We start from the raw sequence: 25,925 nt of genomic DNA on the forward strand, positions 1-25,925 counted from the left end.
TGTACAATATATATCTAAAGGTCCTGTTAACAAACTCACTACAAATGCCCCATTTGTTTTATTCAGCCAACTGCCAAATCATACTTGGGGACTTTACTAAACTTAAAGGAGTCAGATAAATGCTGATTATAAATACACTTATTATAGCAAGGTTTTAACAGGGTGCAAACAGACATTCAACCATTTACACACAAAGGCGAATTCTTATTATACAGCACACCCCCTTCACCAGCTATATCCAGACACTGGAATTTCCCACAACCCTCACCACTAGCTCATGGCAACAAGAAGCTCATCCAGGTCTGGCAAAATCTAACTAGCTCGAACCTTGCCTCGGTCAGCTCCTTCTTTGGACCAAAGGAGAAAGCAACAACCTACAAACCAAGTCCACATAAACAAGCAGAAACGATGGAGTCAAAAATGCCAGCAAATGCTCCCAGAAGACCAGCTGTCACAGATTCAACAAACTATAGCATCTCTTCCATCAAAAAGTGATATAGCTGATCTGAAATAATTTATTAAAAATTAAATCTCTTCCCGGAGAAAAGGTATAAGCGATATGAATTCAAGAATTGAATACCTCTAAGAGGGACAGGAAAGCTTGGAAACCATGTTTAGTGATAATATGCAACACCTGAATTGTCAAGACTCCATTATTCAATCCTTACAGATGAATGTTGAAGATCTAGCCAACCACAGCCGTCACAGTAACTTGCGGATACACAGCATTCCAGAAGAAATTACCCAGGATACCCTATTGGGATACTTGCTGCAACTTTTCAAGCAGCTGGATCCCTCATTAGAACTGTCTGAGACCTCAATAGAATGGGCTCATCAAGCCCTTAGGCCGAAACCCACAAACCTGCCCAGGGACGTCATTATGAAATTTGTTAATTTCCAACAGAAAGAAGCCATCTGGAGACAGGCAAGAAGTCATTTAACAATTTCACACCAGGGACATAGCCTGCAGATATACCAGGACCTCTGCCCTGCAACTATTTAAAGAAGACGTTCCCTCCATTTTATCACATCCATCCTACAGGAATAAAATAAAATACCACTGGGACTTCCTCTTTAGCTTAATGGTGCACAAAGATGACAAAACTATCATTTACAAAGACCAGGAAGACCTGGACACCTTATCCAAAACCTCAATATTACGTTTGCAGCTCCTTCAACACAAGAAACAAACAAAAACAACAACCTACAAGACCGCTTGCCCAATTCCAAAGACGAATGTGGTCTAAAGTACCCAGGAGACGTGCTAAGGACTCTGCACCCACATGAATGCCCACTACCTATGCTGGAGATGGTCTCCTTGCCATGAAGATAATCCCTTGGGACCCACAGGTCGTATAAGAACTTTTTAAGTTACCCTGTTGCATTATGTTATGTGTTAGATTTTACTTGGGTTAATTGACAACGCCTTTCGCAGCTCTGAGGCCTTCAACAGAAAGAGACTATTGGTGAGATAAAATTGACTCTCGTGACTAGAAAGTGTGGCCGAAAACTACTCCCATAATACTACGTGATACCCTAATGTTCTCAATAGAAATGTTCATATGTTAGTTGTTCAAGATCGTAGTTTAAGATGTTTAGTGTATGATCTTACTGTCATTGGATATCAGTTACTAAGCTCCTGGAGGGGCTTTGGGAAAATCCAATACACTGGAAGATATGTGTTATTTGCTAAAAGTTAGGTCACTATACTCTGTATTGGGTGATTACGCTACCCATGACTTTAGTTAGTTACGTTATTCTAGTACAATGTTAATCAATTGTATGCAATACAATTAGGTCATTGAGGGGGAAATGCTTCTTCATTAGAGTTTATATTTCTTTCTTTTTTTTAAATATGGTATTGTTTAAAATGTTTGTTTTATATTTCTCTTCTCTCTTACTGTACTTTCCTGCTGCCAAAACTGATAACTGACAACACTCCATGGTGCAAACACCACTACATAGTTAACACTATAACCTACTCTTTTAACAAATGCCCTACTAGTGATATGTCAAGCCTACATGGCTAAACACCCTCACAGAAAACGACCCCCAAACTCATTAAAGATTCAATCCATTAATGCAAAGGGACTAAACATTCCTGCAAAACGAACACAGGCACTTAGAGACTTTAATAGAAACAAATCAGACTTAGTATTTATTCAAGTATCGCACTTCCGCAAGGGAAGAGAACCACTCACATTTAATCATAAGTTTGGTACTTGTTATTACACCTCTCACTCAAAATCCAAGAAACACGGGGTGGGAATTTTGCTAAAGAAAAACATCCCATTTAAATAGATTCAAATTTTAAGGGATAAAGCAGACAGATATATAATATTGGAGGGACTGCTCTATGGCCGTCCGGTAACACTAGTTTCTATCTACACTCCTAACACCTTTATAAAAACGGTAACCAACCTCATATTAGAACACCAAAATGGTATCTTAATAATCTGTGGGGACCTAAATACGCTGTTAAACCCAATACTAGACTGTTCCTCCACACACTCTTCAGTACCCCAATCACAACTAACCCGCATACTCAACTAATTGAAAACACTTACAGTACAAGTCCTTTGGAGGTTACACCACCCAGAAAAAGAAGACTACACATTTTACTCATACCCACACAAACAATATTCCAGAATCGATTATATTTTTACTGATGTCACTGGCCTCTCTCTTTTTACCGCTGCCCATATTACCCCCATAACGTGGTCAGACCATGCGTCTGTCATCGGTACTCTTTTATGGCCCTCTAAACCCATACATACTACATATGGAAAATGGATGAACATATCCTGGCAGACCCCATTATAACCCAACAACTTTCCAAATCCTTAATGGAATACTTTAATCACAATGATATAGATGGGATGCCCCCTATAACTCTGTGGGAAGCTCACAAATGCGTGATAAGAGGCAAACTTATGGCTATCAAAGCATCTATCACTAAACAAAGATGCGCATCCCTTGCAACATTACTCGCTAACATAGAAAAACTAGAAATTCACTATAAAAGAAATCCTTCTGAACATACCCTCTTACTCACTATTCAGGAGGAAAGAGAAAAACTAACAACCCACCTCAACAAAGAACATAAATGCCAGGCGCTACACCTTCAACAAATGAACGCCAAAACAAAGCAGGTAGACACTTGGCAAGATACTCAAAACTAAAACAGAAAAATTACATCCTACACATTAAAGACAATGATAAAATTCACCGATCCACACAATCCATTACTAACACATTTAGGAAATATTTTCAAGATCTATATAACTTACATTCTAAATTGGATCACAGATCATACCCACAAGAAACTAAAGTGAATAACATAAATGTATACCTAGCATCCCTCAACCTACCACATCTCACCACTAACAAACAATCTCAACTAGAAGACCCTATAACACCAGAAGAAATCCAATTAGTGATTAAGGATCTCCCAGCAGGTAAGTCACCTGGCCCTGATGGCTTCAGTAACCGATATTATAAGATATTTCAGGAAGATCTAATTCCCCATATCACCAAATACTTTAACCATATTGACGAAGCAAAACTGTTTTCTCATAGATCCCTCGAAGCCCACATCATTCTTCTCCCTAAACCCAAAAAATCTTTAGACCCCCCATCACACTACCATCCTATTTCATTAATAAACTCAGACGTAAAAATTTACGCAAAAATACTATCCAACAGATTAAATCTTGTACTCCTGGATCTGATTAATCGGGACCAGGTGGGATTTGTCCCCACGAGGGAGGCAAAGGAAAACGCGGTCAGGGCCCTTTATTTAATCCAAGATAAAGAGATCCCTGGAATTAAACTATCAATAGACGCAGAAAAGGCCTTTGACCATGTTGGCTGGGACTTTCTAAAAGCCACTTTACATTCCATGGGTCTTGAGCCCAAGATACTTACTAGAATATTTTCTCTGTACTCCCACCCTAATGCAAAATTGTTTATCAATGGTACACTGTCAGCCCGTTCACCATAAATAATGGTACACGACAAGTGTGCCCTCTTTCCCCCCTTTTATTTGCCTGCTTTATAGAAACATTAGCCACTAAAATTAGACAAAACTCCATTATTAGCGGAATACAGCTAGGTACCCAAACATACACAATATTGTTATTCACAGATGACAATTTATTCTCCATTACAAAACCCGAAACCTCCATACCTTCTTTACTACAAGAATTTAACGAGTTTAAACAGTTGTCAATTTTTTGTCAATCTCTCTAAAACTGAGGTATTAAATAGTAATCTAGATGCACAAACCCTGGCTAGAACTAAAAAACTAATGCCATTTACCTTGCATTCCCACTTCCTACATTACCTAGGAATAGAACTAACCACTTCTATAGAAAATACTTTTGAAACATAACTACCTCCCCATGCAAAAAACTATCATAAGAGACCTATCCTTGTGGCTATCCAATAGGATCTCATGGCTTGGTAAAATAAATGTTTTGAAGATGAACATTTTCCCTAGGCTCTTGTACATATTGCACGTACTACCAATCCCAATCCTTAAGAACTATATCCCTGCCCTTCCGAAAGCTTTTAGTGACTATGTATGGTGAAGGCGTCAACCAAGGATAAACCAAAGAATTATGTAAACCTCTAAACTCCAAGGTGGTGTCGGTATACCTAATATAGCGAAGTTACCACCAAGCTATATTTTTGCAGAGGATTGTTGGTGTATACACTTCAATTATAAAAGATGGGTTCAACTGGAACACATTATATCAGACACACCACACTTGAGAAGGCTTTGCTGGAATCTTGAACAATCAATGTCTAAACCCAGTCTAGGCTCTCCACTAATAGCAGAAACATACAAAGTTTGGGAAAATATAACCACAACACACTCATACATCTCCTCTAGACCCTCTCCTTTAACTTCCATCATTGACAATGGTCAATTCACCTTGGGGACACAACCACTAGATGGAGTACCAGATTCCTTTTATAGAGATATTCCAATACACGTCATTATATCAAACAAAAAAAATGTATAACAGACATGATTGACAAAGGTTACATCCTTTTTTGTAACTGGTTTCAATACATTCGTGTTCATCATTTTGTAACGCAACATAAACAATCTAGGAATATGGTGCGGCCCCTGACTAACTTCGAACACTTATGCCCCACCATTATCTCACACCCTTTTAACAATATATAAAATACTGACACAAACTCCCCGGGCTACATACCTACATTCCTTGAAAGATGGGAAGAAGAACTAGGCATGGTGATATTACCTCAAACTAGTACATCCATTTTCCAAAACATCACGAAAACGTCAATCTCCCTTTCTATGCAGGAAATTAATCTGAAGCTCCTACATGGCACCTCTCTCTAGTTAAACTGCACCGCCTATACCATAATAAATCCAATCGTTGCTGGAGATGTGGTCATGGGCATGGTAATCTAGCCCATATGTGATGGTGGTGCAATACGATCCAGAATTTCTGGAGAACCATAATAGGGGAAATGGAAATCATTTTAGACATACAACTCCCCCTAGACCCAACGATCTTGCTGTTGAGCAGACTTCCCAAAATTAAACTTAAACAGTATCTCAAACTATTTTATATTATGTCCAACAGTGCCAGACATCTCTTAGCCAGAAACTGGAAAACCAAAGAAGCCCCTCTTCAATTATGTGGAAACAAAGAGTATCAGAATTACTTGATATAGAGGAATATTGTTACATTAAATATGCTAAAATGGATATATATGCCGAAATGACTACTCTATTGGGTCAATATCTCAAGAAACAATAGTTCCCATGTAACAAGGCCAAAGGGGTAAAAAAGGGATGACAACATAAAATGTATTGATTTATGTAGGTAAAACCAGTTATATGTTTTAAATTAAAGGGATAGTAAACATCAAAAATATTATTGTTTAAAAAGATAGATATCCCTTTTATTTACTATTCCCCATTTTTGCATAATTAACACTGTTACAGAAATATACTTTTTACCTCTGTAATTACATTGTATCTAAGCTTCTACTAACTGCCTCCTTATCTGAGATCTTTTGACTGACATGCATTTTAGGCAATTAGTACTGACTCTTAAATAACTTCACGTGCGTGAGCACAATGTTATCTATATGAAACACATGAACTAACACCCTCTAGTTGTGAAAAACTGTCAAATGCATTTAGATGAGAGGCGGCCTTCAAGGGCCTAGAAATTAGCATATGAGACTACCTAGGTTTAGCTTTCAACTAAGAATAACTAGAGAACAACGCAAATTTGATGATAAAAGTAAATTAGAAAGTTGTTTAAAATTACATGCCCTATCATGAAAGATTTGGACTTTAATATCCCTTTAAGGGGCAATTATAACCCACACACTGTTAACTGTACTAAATGCTTGTGCTGAATCAATAGCACATATGTAATAAACTAAACAGCTGATGTGTATTACATCAATTGTTATGTGTGCCTTTAATTATACCATGCATACAGTTAATCAGAACCATTATTTATTATCCCTCTAAACCATTTATTATACTTTTTACAGACACGACCAGAGCACTGAGAGATATAAGCGCTGCAGAAAATGTTGCTGCACTACAAATAACTGATAATAATATCAGGTATTGATGTAACTGGAGTGAATAAAGGAACCTTCTTCCTGAGCACAGGCATTGGAGCCTGTTATCAGCATGAACTCATTTGTGTTAGGTGAGTAAAATAGATTTTATACTGACTTTAATTACTAGGGAAATAGAATAGATCACTCATTAAACAAATATAAACTATTATATTTATATCTGCATCTTTTGAGAACATTTGTGTCAGTGACTGTTATAAAGAAGGAGCAACTCCCATTGGGATAAAAGGGTAAAAAATTCAACTCCCCCTCTGTCTTTTTAGACAGACCATGTCTAACTGCCTAACCTCACCCCCAGACTTCTGTACATCTGCAACTCCAACTTCCCCTGCCCTGACCTTGCTCATGGAACACCCATAACTACACTTAAATGACTACCTTGTTCCCAGTGAGTGTTCCCCATCCCATAACCACCCCTGATTTGTGTGCTTAATTTTGCAGTAAATATTATTAAACAAAGTTTTTGGCTGTTTATATAAATTAAACAACCACAGCTGAAAGCTTAAAAGTATTGTAAAATCACTGCTTCTTACCCTCTCAAAACATCTCAAACTGATTATTAGTCTGTGATAATTAAGACATCATATTCTCACCCAACTTGTTGAGCATGAGCTGTGCAGGACTGTATGTGCAGTTGCTTGTGCAATGTTAAATGAGGATGGTGGATGCCACCTCTCTTGACCAAAATAGAGATGTACTTGTTCCCTGGCTGAGAAAATTATGCAACATTCTTTGTCGTCATTCTTTAATTTGTGATTTACACGTAAGTAAATTTAAAAATAAACACAAAACAGAAGACATTTTGTTGCGTATAAAAGAATAATATGATTTTTTTATTAAGATGAATTATATTATAAAGAATATATATTTGTCTTTATTTAATTTCTTTTTATGTAGACAAACATGTGAACAGTTCATCTGCAGTCTTCACTACAGGAAGCATCAGAAGGATACCACAGACTCCAACATTTTTAGACACTAATGACTATTCACAAACCTTGGGGAAATCACAGCAGATATTTAAAGATGATGATGAATTGTCAGGAACTGGGCAGCAATCATTATGTGCAGAGAGTAATTTAGTCATCAAACAAGAGGACAAGATTTATGCCTTGTCTAGTGAAATGATTATCCCAGAGGATAAACCACAAACATTTACCAAGCTTTCAAAAAAATTTAAAGAAGAGAAAAGTCTACAGTCTAACCAAATGATTCATACAAAGGAGAAACCTTTCAAATGTACAGAATGTGAGAAAAGCTTTAGATGGAAGTCTCGTCTCCTAGAACACCACAAAATTCACACATGTGAGAAGCCAAACACATATCCTGAGTGTGGAAAAAGTTTTACACAAATGACAAAACTTATAGCTCATAAAAGGACCCACACAGGGGAGAAACCATTCAGCAGTGAAAAAAGATTTACAGAAAAGAGTAGTCTGAAAAAACATGAAAAGAATCACACAGAAGAAAAGCCTTTCACATGTAGAAAAAGTTTCACACATATGAGTTATCTAAAAAATTATGAAAGGATTCACACAGCAGAAAAGCCTTTCACATGTACAGAGTGTGGAAATAGTTTTGCACAAAAGAGTGATCTGAAAAATCATGAAAGGATTCACACAGGAGAAAAACCTTTCACATGTACAGAGTGTGGAAAAAGTTTTACTGAAAAGCGTGATCTGAAAAAGCATGAAAGGATTCACACAGGAGAAATGCCTTTCACATGTACAGAGTGTGGAAAAAGTTTTACATATATGAGTAATTTGAAAACTCATGAAAGGAGTCACACAGGAGAAAAGCCTTTCACATGTACAGAGTGTGGAAAAAGTTTTAGATATATGAGTAATTTGAAAACTCATGAAAGGAGTCACACAGGAGAAAAGCCTTTCACATGTACAGAGTGTGGAAAAAGTTTTACATATATGCGTAATTTGAAAACTCATGAAAGGAGTCACACAGGAGAAAAGCCTTTCACATGTACAGAGTGTGGAAACAGTTTTACACAAAAGAGTGATCTGAAATCTCATGAAAGGATTCACACAGGAGAAAAGCCTTTCACATGTACAGAGTGTGGAAAAAGTTTTACACATATAAAAAGTCTGAAAAATCATAAAATGATTCACACAGGAGAAAAGCCTTTCACATGTACAGAGTGTGGAAAAGGTTTTATATATATGAGTAATCTGAAAACTCATGAAAGGAGTCACACAGGAGAAAAGATGTTCACATGTACAGAGTGTGGAAAATGTTTTAAACAAATAACTAGTCTGAAATATCATGAAATGATTCACACAGGAGAAAAGCCTTTCACATGTACAAAGTGTGGGAAAAGTTTTACACGAATGGATCTTCTGAAATCTCATGAAAGGAGTCACACAGGAGAAAAGCCGTTCACATGTACAGAGTGTGGAAAATGTTTTAAACAAATAAGTAGTCTGAAATATCATGAAATGATTCACACAGGAGAAAAGCCTTTCACATGTACAGAGTGTGGAAAATGTTTTAGATATAAGGGTAAACTGAGAAAACATGAAAGTATTCACAAGGGAAAAAACCTTTCACATGTTTAGAAAGTGGAAAAAAGATTTTTTATTTAAGTCGGGTATCACAAAACACCAAATATTTACACACAGATACATTTTATATACACAGTGTACAAACATTTTTACAATTATCCTAAAGAGGACAAACTCTCTAAATAGAAGCATCAAAAAGGATCCTATTGTAAATAATACTTTCTAAATCCCATTTATAAAAGCCCCAGATTAGAAGAGCTCTTTTGCTGTCCTTTGTTCCTCTATATATGTGCACCTCAGTTTCTCTTATATATGTGATAGAATCGAAACACCACACAGAAATATACAGATCTGTCCTCATACTGACAAGTTTACACAACCATTCACCACCAAAGCACCCCCTGTGTTTATTAATATTGTACAGGAAAAAATTATATTTTCCTTGTTTATTAATGTCAGTATATGGCAGGGTTATAATATAATATATTTAATAATTATCCTTTAAAATAAACCTCCAATAAAAATGCATATACAAAACAATAAAATTAATGTAAATTCTTAAATTTTTTATATTTTTTAAAATTTATAGACACATTGAAATATATTTGTAGAAAGCCAGACCTGAATCAAACTATACACATTTAAACTATTATAATATGCTATGCAACAATCACAAAAGTTACCTTATTTATTAACCTTATTCGCAGTTGAATTTAATTAAAATACCACAATGAGATACCAAGATATGAGCCACTAACTTTACCAGTGTTTAGTTAAACAATAGAACAATACACTTTGCCAGTCAATTTCTATGCTGTTATCTGAGATAAAATAAATTCTTTAGCAGCAATAAAGTAAGTATATATATATATATGATCTCAGTTTAAATAACTGATAATGTGTTTACTTATAAAACCAAAAGAATATTCTTGTGTGAGGGTTTAAAATCTTATACAGTTTAGTGATGTTGGGTTCAGTTTCCACTGACTGCAGTCACTATTTTTGAAAGCAGCGCTAATGTGCTGAGTCCTGGTGCTTAAAAACAATGTTTTATTGGTATGTTTAACCTCTTAAGGACATATAACGGAATTTTTCACAAATCAAAAGAGCAAAAAGATATATAATACATACATAAAACAATATTACTGAAGCAGATTTAATCTGGGTCTGGCTTACTGACTGAAACTAACTCATTGAAAGTATGTATCAGTCAGATGCCAGATCGTATATTTAACCAGAGTAAAAAATATTTTATAATCTGTATAAAAAATGTGCTTAGGAATTGATAAAAGTGTATGCAAATTTAATTAGATGTACCTATAAAAAAGCTTTAATTTAATGTATGTTTTAAAAAGAAAGCAAATAAGTAAATAATTGATTTTGGGGGATTTAGTAAAAACAAGTAACTACAGATTTAATTTTGTGGTAGTATTTGTAGTGCGCACTACGTTAAAAATAAAAACGATCGTAAAAAAATCTTTATCTAAAAAATTTCCGTGGAAAGTTTATGAAAATGTGCAATTGATGTTCATTGAATGCAATAATAACTTATCTTATCTTGATGGAATAGTCCAATCGTTGGTGTATAGTAGAAGAAGACAAAAAACACACCGGCGTTAGCGGTTTCAGAGAAACTGGAAGTGGATCCGTAGCAAGAATCGGAAGTGACGTCACTGATTCCTCCCGGTCTTACGCGTTTCGTGGGACCTATGCCCATTTCGTCAGATTAAGGATCCACTCCCATCCTGGCCCTCTATTTGTCTGAGAAAACCGGAAATGCCTCCATATTGTTTTTGAAAACATTATCTTATTTTATATTTAATTATTTTCAATGGTACCACTTTTTTGGGGGGTAATTTGCTAATGATATAGCATAGTTGTATGTGGTTTAAATAGAATGTAGGGTATTTTCAACCTTCCCTGTAAAAATAGATGAAATTTAATAAACTTCTTTAAAAATTAATTAAACTTATATGATTTATTTTATAATAGGTTTAGTAAAGTGTGGTTTTATTTAACACTCCATAGTCACACAAAAATCATTTAATATGTGTCTCAATTAATAATTCACAGATAATGCATGTATAATATAATTAATTAAACAATTAACGAATAATATTTGAAAAATATAATAGTTTGTAAAACTCAAATGTATCTAAATATATACACGTATGTTTTTACATGCATACATTATCTCTCAAAGGGTATTGTGGAGATGCATTTTGTTCATTATAATTAATTATAAAAAGGCTGCTAGATCTATGTCTCTATTCAAGCCATATGGTTCCCTAGTGTTTAAAAAATGGATCCAGTATTTCTCCCTTTTCCTTAATTGTAAAAATCTATCTTTACCCCAAGATTTAGGTATTTACTCGATTGCCTTGAAGGTGAATTTTTTTTTTTTTTTGTGGAATTCTTCAAAATGTCTACTTAGACCATATTCGGATGTTTCTCCTATGTTTTTTACATGTTCTAGGAGTCTGGTCTTGAGAATTCTCTTGGTTCTACCAATGTAGATTTTTTTTGCACGTGCATTCTATACTATAGACCACATTCTCCAACTTGCAATTCATATAAGATTGAATTGAAATTTGTTTGGTATCATTGTTGATGATCCATTTGTTTTCACTGGTTCGTTTGCAACATTTGCAATTTTTTCTTCCACACTTATAAAAACCTTTAACCAGTTGTTGACTTCCTTCAGTTTTTTTGGGGTTATTGGTTTTTAGTTTAGTTGGAGCTAAAATGTTTTTGAGATTTAGGTTCCTTTTATACGTAACCAAGGGTCTCTGTGATAAATTTTGCCCGAGGACTGGGTCTTTTCTTAGAATATTCCAGTGTTCATTCAGAATTTTTTCGATCTGTTTTGATGCATTATTATAAGTTGTGATAAATCTTGGTGTATCATCTGTGTTTGTAGATTGTAATTTCTTCTTATTCTTAGGTATGAATAGGGAACTTCTTTCTATGGTTTTTACTTTGTTCTATGCTTCCGATACGTCTTCTTCTTTAAAGCCTTTTTCTTTGAATTTTTCTTTTAGAATTGTTGAGGCTGCTTCAAAATCATCAGTTTCAGTGCAGTTCCTTTTGATCCTTTGAAATTGTCCAAAAGGAATATTTTTTTATCCATTTCGGATGATGGCCACTCTCTGCGTGTAGGTATCCATTTGTGTCTGTTTCTTTGGTGAACATTTTTGTGCTGATCTTCTCCCCTTTGTTGAAGAGGGTGATATCTAGGAAATGTATTTGGTTTTTATCCCATTCCTTAGTAAACTTCAGATTAAAATTATAATGATTTATCATTTCCACAAAATCGTTAAATGTATCTGAATCTCCTTTCCAGATTAATAAGACATTATCAATAAATCGGAACCAATGAATGATGTTTTCTGAGAAGCGGTTCTGTTGCCATATTGTCAGATCCTCAAGTTTGGGGCGAACTTAGTTCCCATGGCTGTTCCTGTTTTTTGAATATAGATTTTACCCTCAAATGAAAAGTAATTTCTGGAAAGAATAAATTCTATTGAATCACAGAGAAACTGAATTTGATTTTTGTTTAAATCATTTTTTAATACATATTCAATAGCTTCTATCCCCTTACTATGCGGGATAGAGGTATATAGAGCCGATGCATCTAGTGTAGCAAATGCATATTCTGCATCCCATTTTATTTCATCTAATTTAGTGAGTAGATGTGGAGTATCCCTGATGTGTGATCTGAGTGTCGGGACTAAAGACTGAAGAAAATGGTCAACATATTGTGATAAATTATTTGTAAGACTTCCAATGCCAGATATAATTGGCCTGCCTGGTGGATTGGTTGTGTCCTTGTGTATTTTGGGTAGGTGATAGAGAATGTAGATGTTTTGGGATTTTCAATTTTAAGAAATTTGTATTCCCCTTCCGAACATATTTGCCTTTTCATAGCTGTATTTAGAAGAAGATAATACTCTTGTAGGAACCTTTCTGTCGGATCTTGTTACAATATCTCGTATGTATCTGCATCTGAAAGGAGACGTACTGATTCTCCTATGTATGTCTGTCTGTCTGTCTTGAATGACTATTGATCCCCCTTTGTCTGCCTCTCTGAAGACAATTGTATTGTCCTCACTGACTAGATTTAGAGTTTTGCGGCCAAAGTGGTGCGTTAGCTACGCGTGTTTCCCCCCCCCCCCCGCACCTTTTAAATAACGCTGGTATTGAGAGTTCTCTGAAGGGCTGCGTTAGGCTCCAAAAAGGGAGCGTACAGGCATATTTACCGCCACTTCAACTCTCAATACCAGCGTTGCTTACGGTAGCGGCTAGCTGGAAAAACGTGCTAGTGCACGATATCCCCATAGGAAACAATGGGGCAGTTTGGGCTGAAAAAAAACCTAACACCTGCAAAAAAGCAGCGTTCAGCTCCTAACGCAGCCCCATTGTTTCCAATGGGGAAACAGTTTCTAAGTCTGCACCTAACACCCTAACATGTACCCCGAGTCTAAACACCCCTAACCTTTCACTTATTAACCCCTAATCTGCCGCCCCCGCTATCGCTGACACCTGCATTTTATTATTAACCCCTATTCTGCCGCTTCGGATACCGCCGCAACCTACATTATCCCTATGTACCCCTAATCTGCTGCCCCTAACATCGCCGACCCCTATATTATATTTATTAACCCCTCAACTGCCCCCCCAACGTTGCCGCTACTTTACCTACACTTATTAACCCCTAATCTGCCGACCGGACCTCGCCGCCACTATAATAAATGTATTAACCCCTAAACCGCCCCACTCCCGCCTTGCAAACCCTTTAATAAATAGTATTAACCCCTAATCTGCCCTCCCTAACATCGGCGACACCTAACTTCAAGTATTAACCCTTAATCTGCCTACCGGACCTCGCCGCTACTCTAATAAATGTATTAACCCCTAAAGCTAAGTCTAACCTTAACACCCCCCTAAGTTAAATATAATTTTTATCTAACGAAATAAATTAAATATTATTAACTAAAGTCTTCCTATTTAAAACTAAATACTTACCTGTAAAATAAACCGTTTTTTTAGGACTTTCTCTTCTATTTTTTTGAGTGGTCTTTTTGAAAGATTAAAAAGTTCTGTCTTTTGTTGTTGTTGGGGTGTTTTCTTCTAATTCGATATTGTTTTTTTTACTGCCAATGTGTTCTTTTTCTTCTGTTGTAGTCTTCCTCCTCTCTGTGTGTGTGTGTGTGTGTGTGTGTGTATATGTATGTGTATGTATGTGTGTATATGTATGTGTATGTATGTGTGTATATATATATATATATATATATATATATGTGTGTATGTATGTGTATATATATATATATATATATATATATATATATATATATATATATATATATATATATATATATATACATACACACAGTATGAAGCAGGTGCACTCTCACAAAGAGTTCTCCAGGTGCTAGAGTAGGATAAGGTATAGAGAACAGAAAACAGCACTCTCTGGGCTTAAATGTAAATAATCAATTTATTTGGTAACGTTTCGGGAATGCTCCCCTTCATCATCAGACCAACAATACACAAGTGAACCAAACATTTATACACACATAAGCCCCTCCCCCAGTGTAAAAAACCGCCAAACATTGTTGCCAAGGCAACCAACTTGCAACACATCTCCATAAACAATTAATTTCCATAAACAATTAATTTCAATATCGTTTTAGCCTCAATGAATAGATCCTCAGGTACAAATGGAAACATACAACACCTTAATGCCATAATAGAATGATCAGAACTAACCCCTGGAATGCTAAGATGTACGCCTCCCAAATATATATAACAAATTACACAATACACCAGTTATAATGTAACAGAGGGTAAAATCCGGATCTAAAGCCTGTATGTGCAAATACCAAAGTGTAGCAGATCATTGAATATAACTACATAGTAGCATAAACTTCTAACACTCAGTACAATTAAGCAGTCAGATATATTTATTAAAACATCCATGACATCCGTACTGCTGCAGGTCATACATAGATAACAGGCACTCTGCTGAATCAAGATGATTGTCAAAAACGGAATACCATCAAACATCAAGCTCTAACATTAATCACTACATGCAACCTATAATAGGACATAAGTGATGCGCAACCAGATTATGCATAGTGACAGTGTGATAGCTAGCATTTACCTACGCAATGTACAAGAAGAGGAGTATCACACATATGTTGTTAGCAAGGCCCCCGTTTGTGGCAAGTGTTGGCACTGTTATGTTAGTTATGCGCATGCGTATCTACCCATGCTGTCCCTCCCCCGGTCACTCCAGTAGGCTAACATGATACGTTGAGAAAGACAAGCCCCTATACAAATCGGAAAATCTGATGCGTATGAGCGTGTACTGTCCTAGTGCATGAGGGGACATAATAATGCTACCTAGACCTATAAGGCTTGTACACAACCAAAACCTACTCAAATGGGGATGCCAGAGATATAAGTTATACGGTAGACGGAGGTCCCGACACACAGTATAAAGCTGGACCGTGGGGTAGCATATACGATATACACAAGGGCCAAATACAGACGAAATATTAATTCATGACAGTATATAAAATGGCAAGGCCACTCAGGGATGCATATATAGATCCTCCAGTCAAAAAAGTACTTATAAGGCAATAAACCCTGAATAATCTATGTTTTATGTTGGGACAAAGTGTCAGTGTGGGGTACACTGAAACTGCATCAGTAATCTATTAAGGGCCCCATAGTGACATGTAGGCGGTCAGTAAAGGCTGTGTATTATGCACAACAGCGGGTGTAAAATGGGTAAAAAACAAATCTTGTTCATAGAGGCTCATATGATTGGTGGACAAGGGCACGCCCCTATAAATATCAATTAATTCCCAGAAAAAGAAAGAAGTACTGGAACTATACAGGGAGTGCAGAATTATTAGGCAAGTTGTATTTTTGAGGATTAATTTTATTATTGAACAAAAACCATGTTCTCAATGAACCCAAAAAACTCATTAACATCAAAGCTGAATATTTTTGGAAGTAGTTTTTAGTTTGTTTTTAGTTTTAGCTATTTTAGGGGGATATCTGTGTGTGCAGGTGACTATTACTGTGCATAATTATTAGGCAACTTAACAAAAAACAAATATATACCCATTTCAATTATTTATTTTTACCAGTGAAACCAATATAACATCTCAACATTCACAAATATACATTTCTGACATTCAAAAACAAAACAAAAACAAATCAGTGACCAATATAGCCACCTTTCTTTGCAAGGACACTCAAAAGCCTGCCATCCATGGATTCTGTCAGTGTTTTGATCTGTTCACCATCAACATTGCATGCAGCAGCAACCACAGCCTCCCAGACACTGTTCAGAGAGGTGTACTGTTTTCCCTCCTTGTAAATCTCACATTTGATGATGGACCACAGGTTCTCAATGGGGTTCAGATCAGGTGAACAAGGAGGCCATGTCATTAGATTTTCTTCTTTTATACCCTTTCTTGCCAGCCACGCTGTGGAGTACTTGGACGCGTGTGATGGAGCATTGTCCTGCATGAAAATCATGTTTTTCTTGAAGGATGCAGACTTCTTCCTGTACCACTGCTTGAAGAAGGTGTCTTCCAGAAACTGGCAGTAGGACTGGGAGTTGAGCTTGACTCCATCCTCAACCCGAAAAGGCCCCACAAGCTCATCTTTGATGATACCAGCCCAAACCAGTACTCCACCTCCACCTTGCTGGCGTCTGAGTCGGACTGGAGCTCTCTGCCCTTTACCAATCCAGCCACGGGCCCATCCATCTGGCCCATCAAGACTCACTCTCATTTCATCAGTCCATAAAACCTTAGAAAAATCAGTCTTGAGATATTTATTGGCCCAGTCTTGACGTTTCAGCTGGTGTGTCTTGTTCAGTGGTGGTCGTCTTTCAGCCTTTCTTACCTTGGCCATGTCTCTGAGTATTGCACACCTTGTGCTTTTGGGCACTCCAGTGATGTTGCAGCTCTGAAATATGGCCAAACTGGTGGCAAGTGGCATCTTGGCAGCTGCACGCTTGACTTTTCTCAGTTCATGGGCAGTTATTTTGCGCCTTGGTTTTTCCACACGCTTCTTGCGACCCTGTTGACTATTTTGAATGAAACGCTTGATTGTTCGATGATCACGCTTCAGAAGCTTTGCAATTTTAAGAGTGCTGCATCCCTCTGCAAGATATCTCACTATTTTTTACTTTTCTGAGCCTGTCAAGTCCTTCTTTTGACCCATTTTGCCAAAGGAAAGGAAGTTGCCTAATAATTATGCACACCTGATATAGGGTGTTGATGTCATTAGACCACACCCCTTCTCATTACAGAGATGCACATCACCTAATATGCTTAATTGGTAGTAGGCTTTCGAGCCTATACAGCTTGGAGTAAGACAACATGCATAAAGAGGATGATGTGGTCAAAATACTCATTTGCCTAATAATTCTGCACTCCCTGTATATGTATGTGTTTAGAGCCTACTCATTGTTTCTAGCCCAATGGCTGATATAGGATGATACAGGGATCACGTGACCTACGTACAGTAAAGCTGCACAATTAATGTGCAAATAGTATGCAGGAGAGTGTAAAATAGTAAGATATGGAACAAACCCCTTAATCCACAGTTGGAGTCCCATGTTCACCAATGCATGCCATCATGACATAAACATGCTATAGATCATATAATTCCCATAACAGAACAATATGTAATGTGGAAAGATCAACAAGAGTATGTGGGTCATAATTAGTACAGTAATACAAACATGGTATAGTAGTAATACAAACATGGTATAGTGTGGTTCCAATACAGACAGTCTTAAAGGCATCACCTCTCACTGGATCAAACAATCATAATCCAAGGGGCCCCAAACATAATATGGTAGATAGATAGAGTACAGTAGTCTGTAAGACAAGGGGGTACCCCAATATCCTCACAAGAAGCAATACCAATCAATCCCCATATTCAAACTTGTGGGGTGAACAGTGTCCAATTTGTATATACATTCGGCCTCTTTCTGAAGTAGTAGTGTGCCGCAATCTCCCCCCCGGGGTAGTGGGGGAACGTGGTCAATCAATATAAATCTGAGGTCTGCCACAGAGTGGCCTTTCTCCATGTAGTGTCTGGCCACCTGTTGGTCAATAGCAATGCGAATGGCACTTCTGTGGTTCGCCATCCTCTTCTTTATAGCGTCAGAGGTTTTGCCTATATAAAACAGGCCACAACTGCAGTTCAACATGTAGATCACAAATTTGGTTGTACAGGTGAGGTAGTACTTGATATTATAACTCACATTTGTGTGTGGGTGCCTGAACTGCCTGCATTGAAGCATGGCATTGCACGTAACGCAGCTAGGGCATTTGAACGATCCCTTCTTGGCAATGGGCATCACTTTACTGTAGCTGTTGATAGGGTCAGTCCTCATTAAGATGTCCTTCAATTTCCTTCCCCTCTTATATCCAATCCTGGGGGGTCCATACCCCTGATAGGGCAATGATGGATCTGATTCTACGATATCCCATTTCTCCTTCAGGGTTGCCCCCAATGTCCTGGTACTGGGAGTGTATGCCGTAATGAAGTTAATTCTTTTCTGGTAGTCTATACAAGAGAGTTTCGTATTCAGCTGAGTTCTGGCCTCCTTGATTATCTGGCCACTGTACCCTTGGTTGTTGAATCTGTCCTCCATTTCTTTCAGTTGGATGTCACGTTTGGTTTCTGATGTATTATTTCGGATCACCCTTAGCATTTGTGCCTTAGGAATGGCTTTAATAAGCGATCTTGGATGATAGCTGGAAGCGTGCAGAAGTGTATTACGATCCGTTTCTTTCTTAAATAGCGTTGTGCCTAGGCTTGTACCCTCCTTGTAGATTCTCAAGTCTAGGAAGTCCACTTCTGTGTAGCTTGAGACCTCCTTTAATTGGACCTGGCCTCCTGCTTTATTCAATGTGGCCACCCATTCACTGAATGTCTCTAATGTGCCTCGCCAGACTACGATGATGTCGTCAATATAGCGTTTGTAGAAATGTATCTGATTGTGTTCGTATACTTTAAAGATGTTTTCTTCCACATGCTCTATGAAGAGATTGACAAACGCAGGTGCCATATTCGAGCCCATTGCCGTGCCCATGAGCTGAAGGTAGAACCTCTTTTCGAACTTAAAGTAATTAAATTTTAAGCACAGGGCTAGGAGTTCAATAATGAAGCCAGTAGGGGGACCCACAAAGGGGCATTTCTCCAGGCACTTGGTGATTATTTTCATGCCCATTTCATGGGGGATGATGGTATAGAGACTTGCAACATCAATGCTGGCCAGCACATCACCAGGCCATATATCTGTCAATTTGGTTAGGTAAGTAATTAGTGCTGATGAGTCACGTAGGTATGAACGCATGTTCAGTACCAAAGGTTGTAGTATGGAATCAACAAAGGTTGCCAGGGGTTGAAGCAAAGACCCCTGGGCTGAGACGATTGGGCGTCCTGGTGGGTGTAACAGCTGTTTGTGAATTTTAGGTAGTGTGTATAATATTGGTCTGACAGGATAATCAGTAGTCAGCCAGTCTTTAATAGTAGGGTCGATCCAATTCATCTGTGCTGCATGATCATTCACGGAGTCAATTTGGGATTTGTAAGTAATTGTGGGGTCACAGGGCAGTGCTTTATAGGTAGAAGTGTCCGCCAGTTGTCTGTCAATCTCCCTCTTATAATCTGGATAATCCTGCAGTACCACAGCTCCACCGTTGTCCGCTGGGCGTACGACAATAGAGGTATCATTCCTCAGAGAGTGCACAGCTTCCCAATCACTAGATGTCATGTTGTTTCTAGTTCGAGTCTGGGTCTCTCTCACCCAGTCTTTGTTGGATGATTCGGGTGTAAGTTCTAATGCTAGGATTGGTGGTAGGTGGATCAAAAGAGCTGGGCTTCTTGAATGGGTGTCTATTTTCATCCATAGTTCTTCCTTGAAAGAAATTGCCCAATTTTAGTTGTCTCTGAAAGCGCATCGATGCTCAAATGTGCTAGGAGCACTCGTAGCAGTGATCAGATCCAAAGGAGTGGTGGTGGCTCCCTATTTGGACAATATTCTGGTGCAGGCTCCCTCCTTTTCTCAGGCAACCTCTCACACAGAGAGGTTACTGTTCTTCCTCCGGTCTCACGGGTGGAAAGTGAATATGGAAAAGAGCTCTCTACTACCAGCAACAAGATTAGCGTTTCTAGGCACTGTAATAGATTCAGTCATGATGAAGATCTTCCTGACAGAGACCAGAACAAACAAGCTCATGTTGTCTTGCCGATCCTTACAGGAGACCCCTTGTCCTTCTGTTGCCCAACGTATAGAGGTGATTAGTCTAATTGTGGCAGCCATGGACATCATTCCATATGCTCAGTTTCATTTGAGAGATTTGCAATTGTGCATGCTCAGCCAGTGGAACAGAGATTATACAGATCTATCCCCAAGGTTATCTCTAGACAAGAAGACAAGAGATTCTCTTCGATGGTGGTTGAGGTAGACAACCTGAACCAAGGCTCCTCCTTTCGGAGACCTTCTTGGGTGATAGTGACTATGGACGCCAGTATAGGGGGCTGGAGTGCAGTTTGGAACTCTCTCAAGGCTCAGGGTTTTGAGAGAGTTCCAACTTCCAATCAACATCTTTAAATTGAGAGCAATTTTCAACGTGCTGTTTGCTTGGCCTCAGTTGGCTTTAAGCCGGTTCATCAGAATCCAGTCGGACAACATAAGTGGCATACATCAACCATCAGGAGTGAAATCTGAGTTCTCTAGCTATGAGGGAAGTATATTGGATCATCCAGTGGGCAGAGGACCACTGTTGCTGCTTGTGGCCATTCATATCCCGGGAGTGGACAACTGGGAGGTGGATTTTCTAAGACAAACCTTCCATCCAGGGGAATGGGAACTTCATCTAGAGGTGTTCTCCAGGTTGGTGTCCAAATGGGGGATTCCAGAGTTGGATCTCTTGGCGTCTCGACAGAATGCCAAGCTTCCTAGGTACGGGTCCATATCCAGGGACCCTCAAGCCTGTCTGATTGATAGATGCATTGGTGGCTCATTGGAAATTCAGGATGGCCTATCTGTTTCCCCCCTTTGGCTCGTCTCTCTCGAGTAATTGCTTGTATAAGGCAGGAAAGGGCATCTGTGATTCTAATTGCTCCGGCTTGGCCTCAAAGAATTTTATATGCAGATCTAGTGGAGATGTTATCTCTACCTCCGTGGAGGCTTCTGCTGAGGAAGGATCTTCTTCATAAGGGACCTTTTCAACATCCAAAACTCATTTCTCTAAGACTGACTGCATGGAGATTGAACGGTTGATTCTATCTAAGCGTGGGTTTTCAGAGTCGGTAGTGGAGACTATGATCCAGGTTCATAAATCAGTTACCAGGAAAATTGACCACAAGATATGGAGGAAGTATCTTTTTGGTGTAAAGACAAAATTCTTGGAATTCTAACCTTATTCCAAGAATATCCTTTGTCTTTTCTCCAGGATTGTCTTGAGAAGGGGTTATCTGCTAGTACCTTGAAGGGTCAAATCTCATCCTTATCGGTTCTTTTACACAAACGTTTGGCAGACTTGCCAGAAGTTCAGTTCTTTTGTCAGGCTTTTGTTAGAATTAGGCCTGTGTTTAAGGCAGTTGCTCCTCCTTGGAGCCTTAATCTTGTTCTTAATGTTTTGCAGCACCGTCCGTTTGAGCCGATGCATTCTGTTGATATTAAGCTTCTATCTTGGAAGGTTTTGTTTCTATTAGCAATTTCCTCTGCTCGGAGGGTCTCTAAGCTTTCTGCATTGCAGTTTGATTCGCCTTATCTTATATTTTATGCAGATAAGGCTGTGCTTAGAACCAAGTTGGGGTTTCTTTCCAAGGTGGTCTCTAACAAGAATATCAATCAGGAAATCGTTGTTCCTTCTTTGTGCCTGAAGCCTTCTTCGGATAAAGAGTGGTTGCTTCATAATCTGGATGTAGTCCGTGCTCTTGAAATTTATTTGGAAGCGATTACGAATTTTCGTAAGTCTTCTGCTCTGTCATTTTTTCAGGAAAGAATAGAGGTCAGAAGGCAACTGCCTCTACACTTGCTTATTGGTTGTGAAGTGTGATTCAGTTGGCCTATGAATAGTCCATAGAGAATTTGGGTTCATTCCACCAGAGCTGTAGCCTCTTCTTGGGTTTTCATAAATTAAGCTTCTATGGAGCAGATTTGCAAGGCTGCAACTTGGACACCTTTGCCTTGGCTGAGGCAGCTTTTGGGACAAAGGTTCTTCAAGCGGTGGTGCCTTCTGTGTAGACATACAGGTGGCCTTCGGTTTATGATGGTTCAATTTGTGCCGTTTCAGAATAGCAATTGTTTTTTTGCAGTCATGCTATTGAAAAGCATTGAGAAGCAGTGCATTGATTAAAATAGCCAGTAGGTGGAGCTGTGCGCGTGTGTTGCAGCAAAGATATGCAACACAAGCAAGCTGAAATAAGTGTAACCAGACAAGAGCTATCGAGCAGCTTTCAAAGGAACAAGATCTTTCTGTCTATAAATCAGTACATACTGGAATGTATAGCATTGTTGCAGACCCGATGTTATCTAACATCCTAACAATGCAGAGAACTGTTTGCAGAAAAATGCAGGTAAAGTCTGTGTTGTGTTATTATTATTTATTAATATTTATTAATAATTATTATTATTATTAGGTTTATAATGCTGTTTAGCAAATGTTTTTGTTCATTAAACTTAGTTTAATTATATATTCTGTGTTGCGTGATTATTTTATTAGGTTTATAATGCTGTTTAGCATTTAAAGTCTTCATTTCAAAGCTTTAAAAATAATGTACTTATGACATTTATGAGAGGGGCCTGGAACCTAACTCCCTCACTTCCCATTGACTTACATTATAAACTGAGTTTAAATTTACAACAGTTTCTGTTTACAAACATTCCTTCTGGAACCTAACCCCGGCGTAAACCTGTACTGGTTTTTCTTTTCCTCCCTATCATCTGTGTCCTCTATCTTGGGTATTGGTTCCCAACAGTAATTACAGATCAACCCGTGGACTCGCCACATCTTGAAGAAATAAATGTATCAGGTCAGCATAAATTTAGTTTTTTAAACAGTAAACATTTTGGGTGTTTACTGTCCCTTTAAGGATCCTCACCAGTTCTACTATTTCCCTGGGGGAATTCTATAAAGCCACTTTTACCCTGAAAGTCTCACTAAGGGGCGTATACTGCAATTTTATATGGGGAGGAGATAAATACATTATAAACTGCAAAACTAAATGAATCATTTATAAATCATACAAAATAAATTATTGAAGCATTCACACACAAATACACAGGAAAAAATGTATTGTGCATCTATTGTATTTTATAAAAAACGTACAACTTGTATGTAAATTACACGGGAATGAATCGTATTAATCATAATTTAAGTACATGGGATCTGCCAAAATAAACACATCACAATTTGTACTTATAAGTACAAAATGCAAAGCGTAATTGCTGTGGTGTTTTGGAAAACGACCTGAGCATGGGCATTCCATGGGCGTGTAAGACATTTTATCTCAAATCCCAACGTAATGATCTAAACATTTCCGCCCTTCAGTTCTCACTGTTTTTCTTACAAGTGAAAAGGCGGCTCGGTTGTGACAAAATACTGAAAATACTTAATACACAAATAGATAGACACCTGAATATGAAACTATAGGTGACTGTAAGATGCGCATCTTAAACAAAAATAAAAGGGGCCCCAATGCTAATTAGTGACAAGAGACACATTACATAGGATTTTACTGGCTTTACAAAATAAAATCCATTGCAAATGAAATGTAAACGTCACAATAAGCTGGTTATCTTGTGCCACTAAAACCCAATAATGCACATGGGGACACTGTATCTCTGCACATGGGGACACTGTATCTCTGCGCATGGGGACACTGTATCTCTGCGCATGGGGACACTGTATCTCTGCGCATGGGGACACTGTATCTCTGCGCATGGGGACACTGTATCTCTGCGCATGGGGACACTGTATCTCTGCACATGGGGACACTTTATCTCTGCTATTCCAGTGCATAAAGAGATACTTTTCCTTTAGCTTTTATTGGCAGTTTTTACGTGTTTTTGTCTCTTCTGTGTCTGCGTTATTTTTTACTTTTCTATGATGTATTTTTTAATGTTACAATTCTTGTGCTCACAGTTCACTTTGTTAATAAACCACTGTTTTACAGTTTAAATTTCAAATCATGGGGGGGGTGGGGGCGGAGCAAGCTCTGGATCTGAACGGTCACATTTCAGCATAGCTCCGGCTATTTTATTTATATAAACATATTTTTGACCGTTCAACCCAGCTGAAAGGGTAAAATGTATACGACTGAGGACCAGTGAAACTTGCTAGCAAAGCACAGGGAATTTTTTGGCACAAACTTTATGGAGATCTATGCCGGGGCCTCTTAAGAGCAGCTTTTTCACAGCCCACGTTATGGCCTAACCGCAGATATTTCATTCACTATTAACAACTGCCTCACATAAAGCCGGTAGAGAAAGTGGAGAAGGTAAACAACTCTAATATGGATCTTTCAAGCCACATCTTAATTAAATCACTGGATCGCTTACTATGCTGCCACTTTTCATGGCTTGGGGCGAGCGTGATGGCGGCCTGGAAAGGAACTTAGCAAGTTGATATGCAATGCGATGCTTTACGTGTTCCAGAAAGCGCCTTAGCTTTACCATCTGCGGTTGGATCAGGAGGACGAGAGCCATACACAGCTAGCCAAATACACCCAGAGTATAATCTTATGTCACCTCTGGGAGCTCCTAAAAAAAGCAGTTACAGAGGCGCTATCTTTGCCACTCCCACAAGACGAAGTGATCCGCCATTGTTGTCTCAGGCGCTGATTCCACCCGCTACTAAGGTGAGAGCCAAAGTGAAATCTAAAGTCTCCCACCTACGCATAAGTCCGAGAGTGAAGCCGTGCTTATGCCCAGCGGAAGGCAACCTTTTGCTTTTAGGGTGCTTGCAACTTCGCTATGCCCCTTTGTGCGACCAAGTCTGGTTTGACAATATTAATATAATAAAATTAATAACAAAATTAATCAAGATGTTGAATATATATATGTGAAAAAAGATACCAATAGTGACGAAAAAAATGTCAATTTAATATAAAATAAATAAATGTCAACAAGGTGTACAAAATAAACATATAACATATGATAAAATCAAATTCAGGTGACTCATATAAGTCTAAGATGCCGGCATCAAGGAAATAAAATATTGACCTATAGGAAATTCATAACATTTTAAAATAGCGGTTGCTAAGTTAAAAACAACAATACACAAAAACTTGATTTTGCAATAAATGTGCTAATATATAGCAACCCAATCTTATGGGCACTTAATGAGATTGAAAAGTAGGAAATAAAAGGTAAATCTGTGATGAATAACAACAAACCAGCAGCTTATGTTTGTGTCCGTTAGAGGCTATGAAGCGTGTGATCCGTGGATGATGACGTCACGTCATGTGACTAGTCTTACTGATCCAATCGTATCCAACGATTATAGTGTAGCGTTATATTTGAAAAAATGTGTATACCGGTATATCAAAAAGGAAAAGACAAAGTGTCAAATATTTTTCGTAACAGTATAAAAAGATACTTGCAAGTAACAGATCGCTGTCCTCCAATCTCTCCCGTGGGAGAAAAGCAATTCGGCTGATTTTAAAAAGCAACAATGTAGATTAAATAAAAACAAGTGTCCGTCTTTTTCT

At 38.0% G+C, this 25,925-nt stretch overlaps 1 protein-coding gene across 1 annotated transcript; it reads left to right on the plus strand.

Moving 5' to 3' along the window:
* Positions 1 to 3,106: 3,106 nt before the first annotated feature.
* On the plus strand, positions 3,107 to 9,218 carry LOC128661257 (gastrula zinc finger protein XlCGF57.1-like). The gene is made up of 3 exons (XM_053715533.1): positions 3,107 to 3,977; positions 8,209 to 8,724; positions 8,809 to 9,218. Exons 1-3 carry the CDS (start codon positions 3,107 to 3,109, stop codon positions 9,213 to 9,215), a joined length of 1,794 nt encoding a protein of 597 aa, XP_053571508.1. The 3' UTR covers positions 9,216 to 9,218.
* Positions 9,219 to 25,925: the final 16,707 nt, after the last annotated feature.

This window comes from Bombina bombina, chromosome 5 (assembly GCF_027579735.1).
Source record: "Bombina bombina isolate aBomBom1 chromosome 5, aBomBom1.pri, whole genome shotgun sequence".
NCBI classification, from domain to species: domain Eukaryota; kingdom Metazoa; phylum Chordata; class Amphibia; order Anura; family Bombinatoridae; genus Bombina; species Bombina bombina.

Excerpts from the sequence above, each read along its gene's own strand:
- LOC128661257 (XM_053715533.1), top strand. The coding sequence starts at position 3,107 with ATGCCAGGCGCTACACCTTCAACAAATGAACGCCAAAACAAAGCAGGT. Across the intron at positions 3,978-8,208 it reads TGCAAAATTGTTTATCAATG|AGTGTGGAAATAGTTTTGCA; the intron begins GTACACTGTCAG and ends TCACATGTACAG. Across the intron at positions 8,725-8,808 it reads ATGTACAGAGTGTGGAAAAA|GTTTTATATATATGAGTAAT; the intron begins GTTTTACACATA and ends AGTGTGGAAAAG.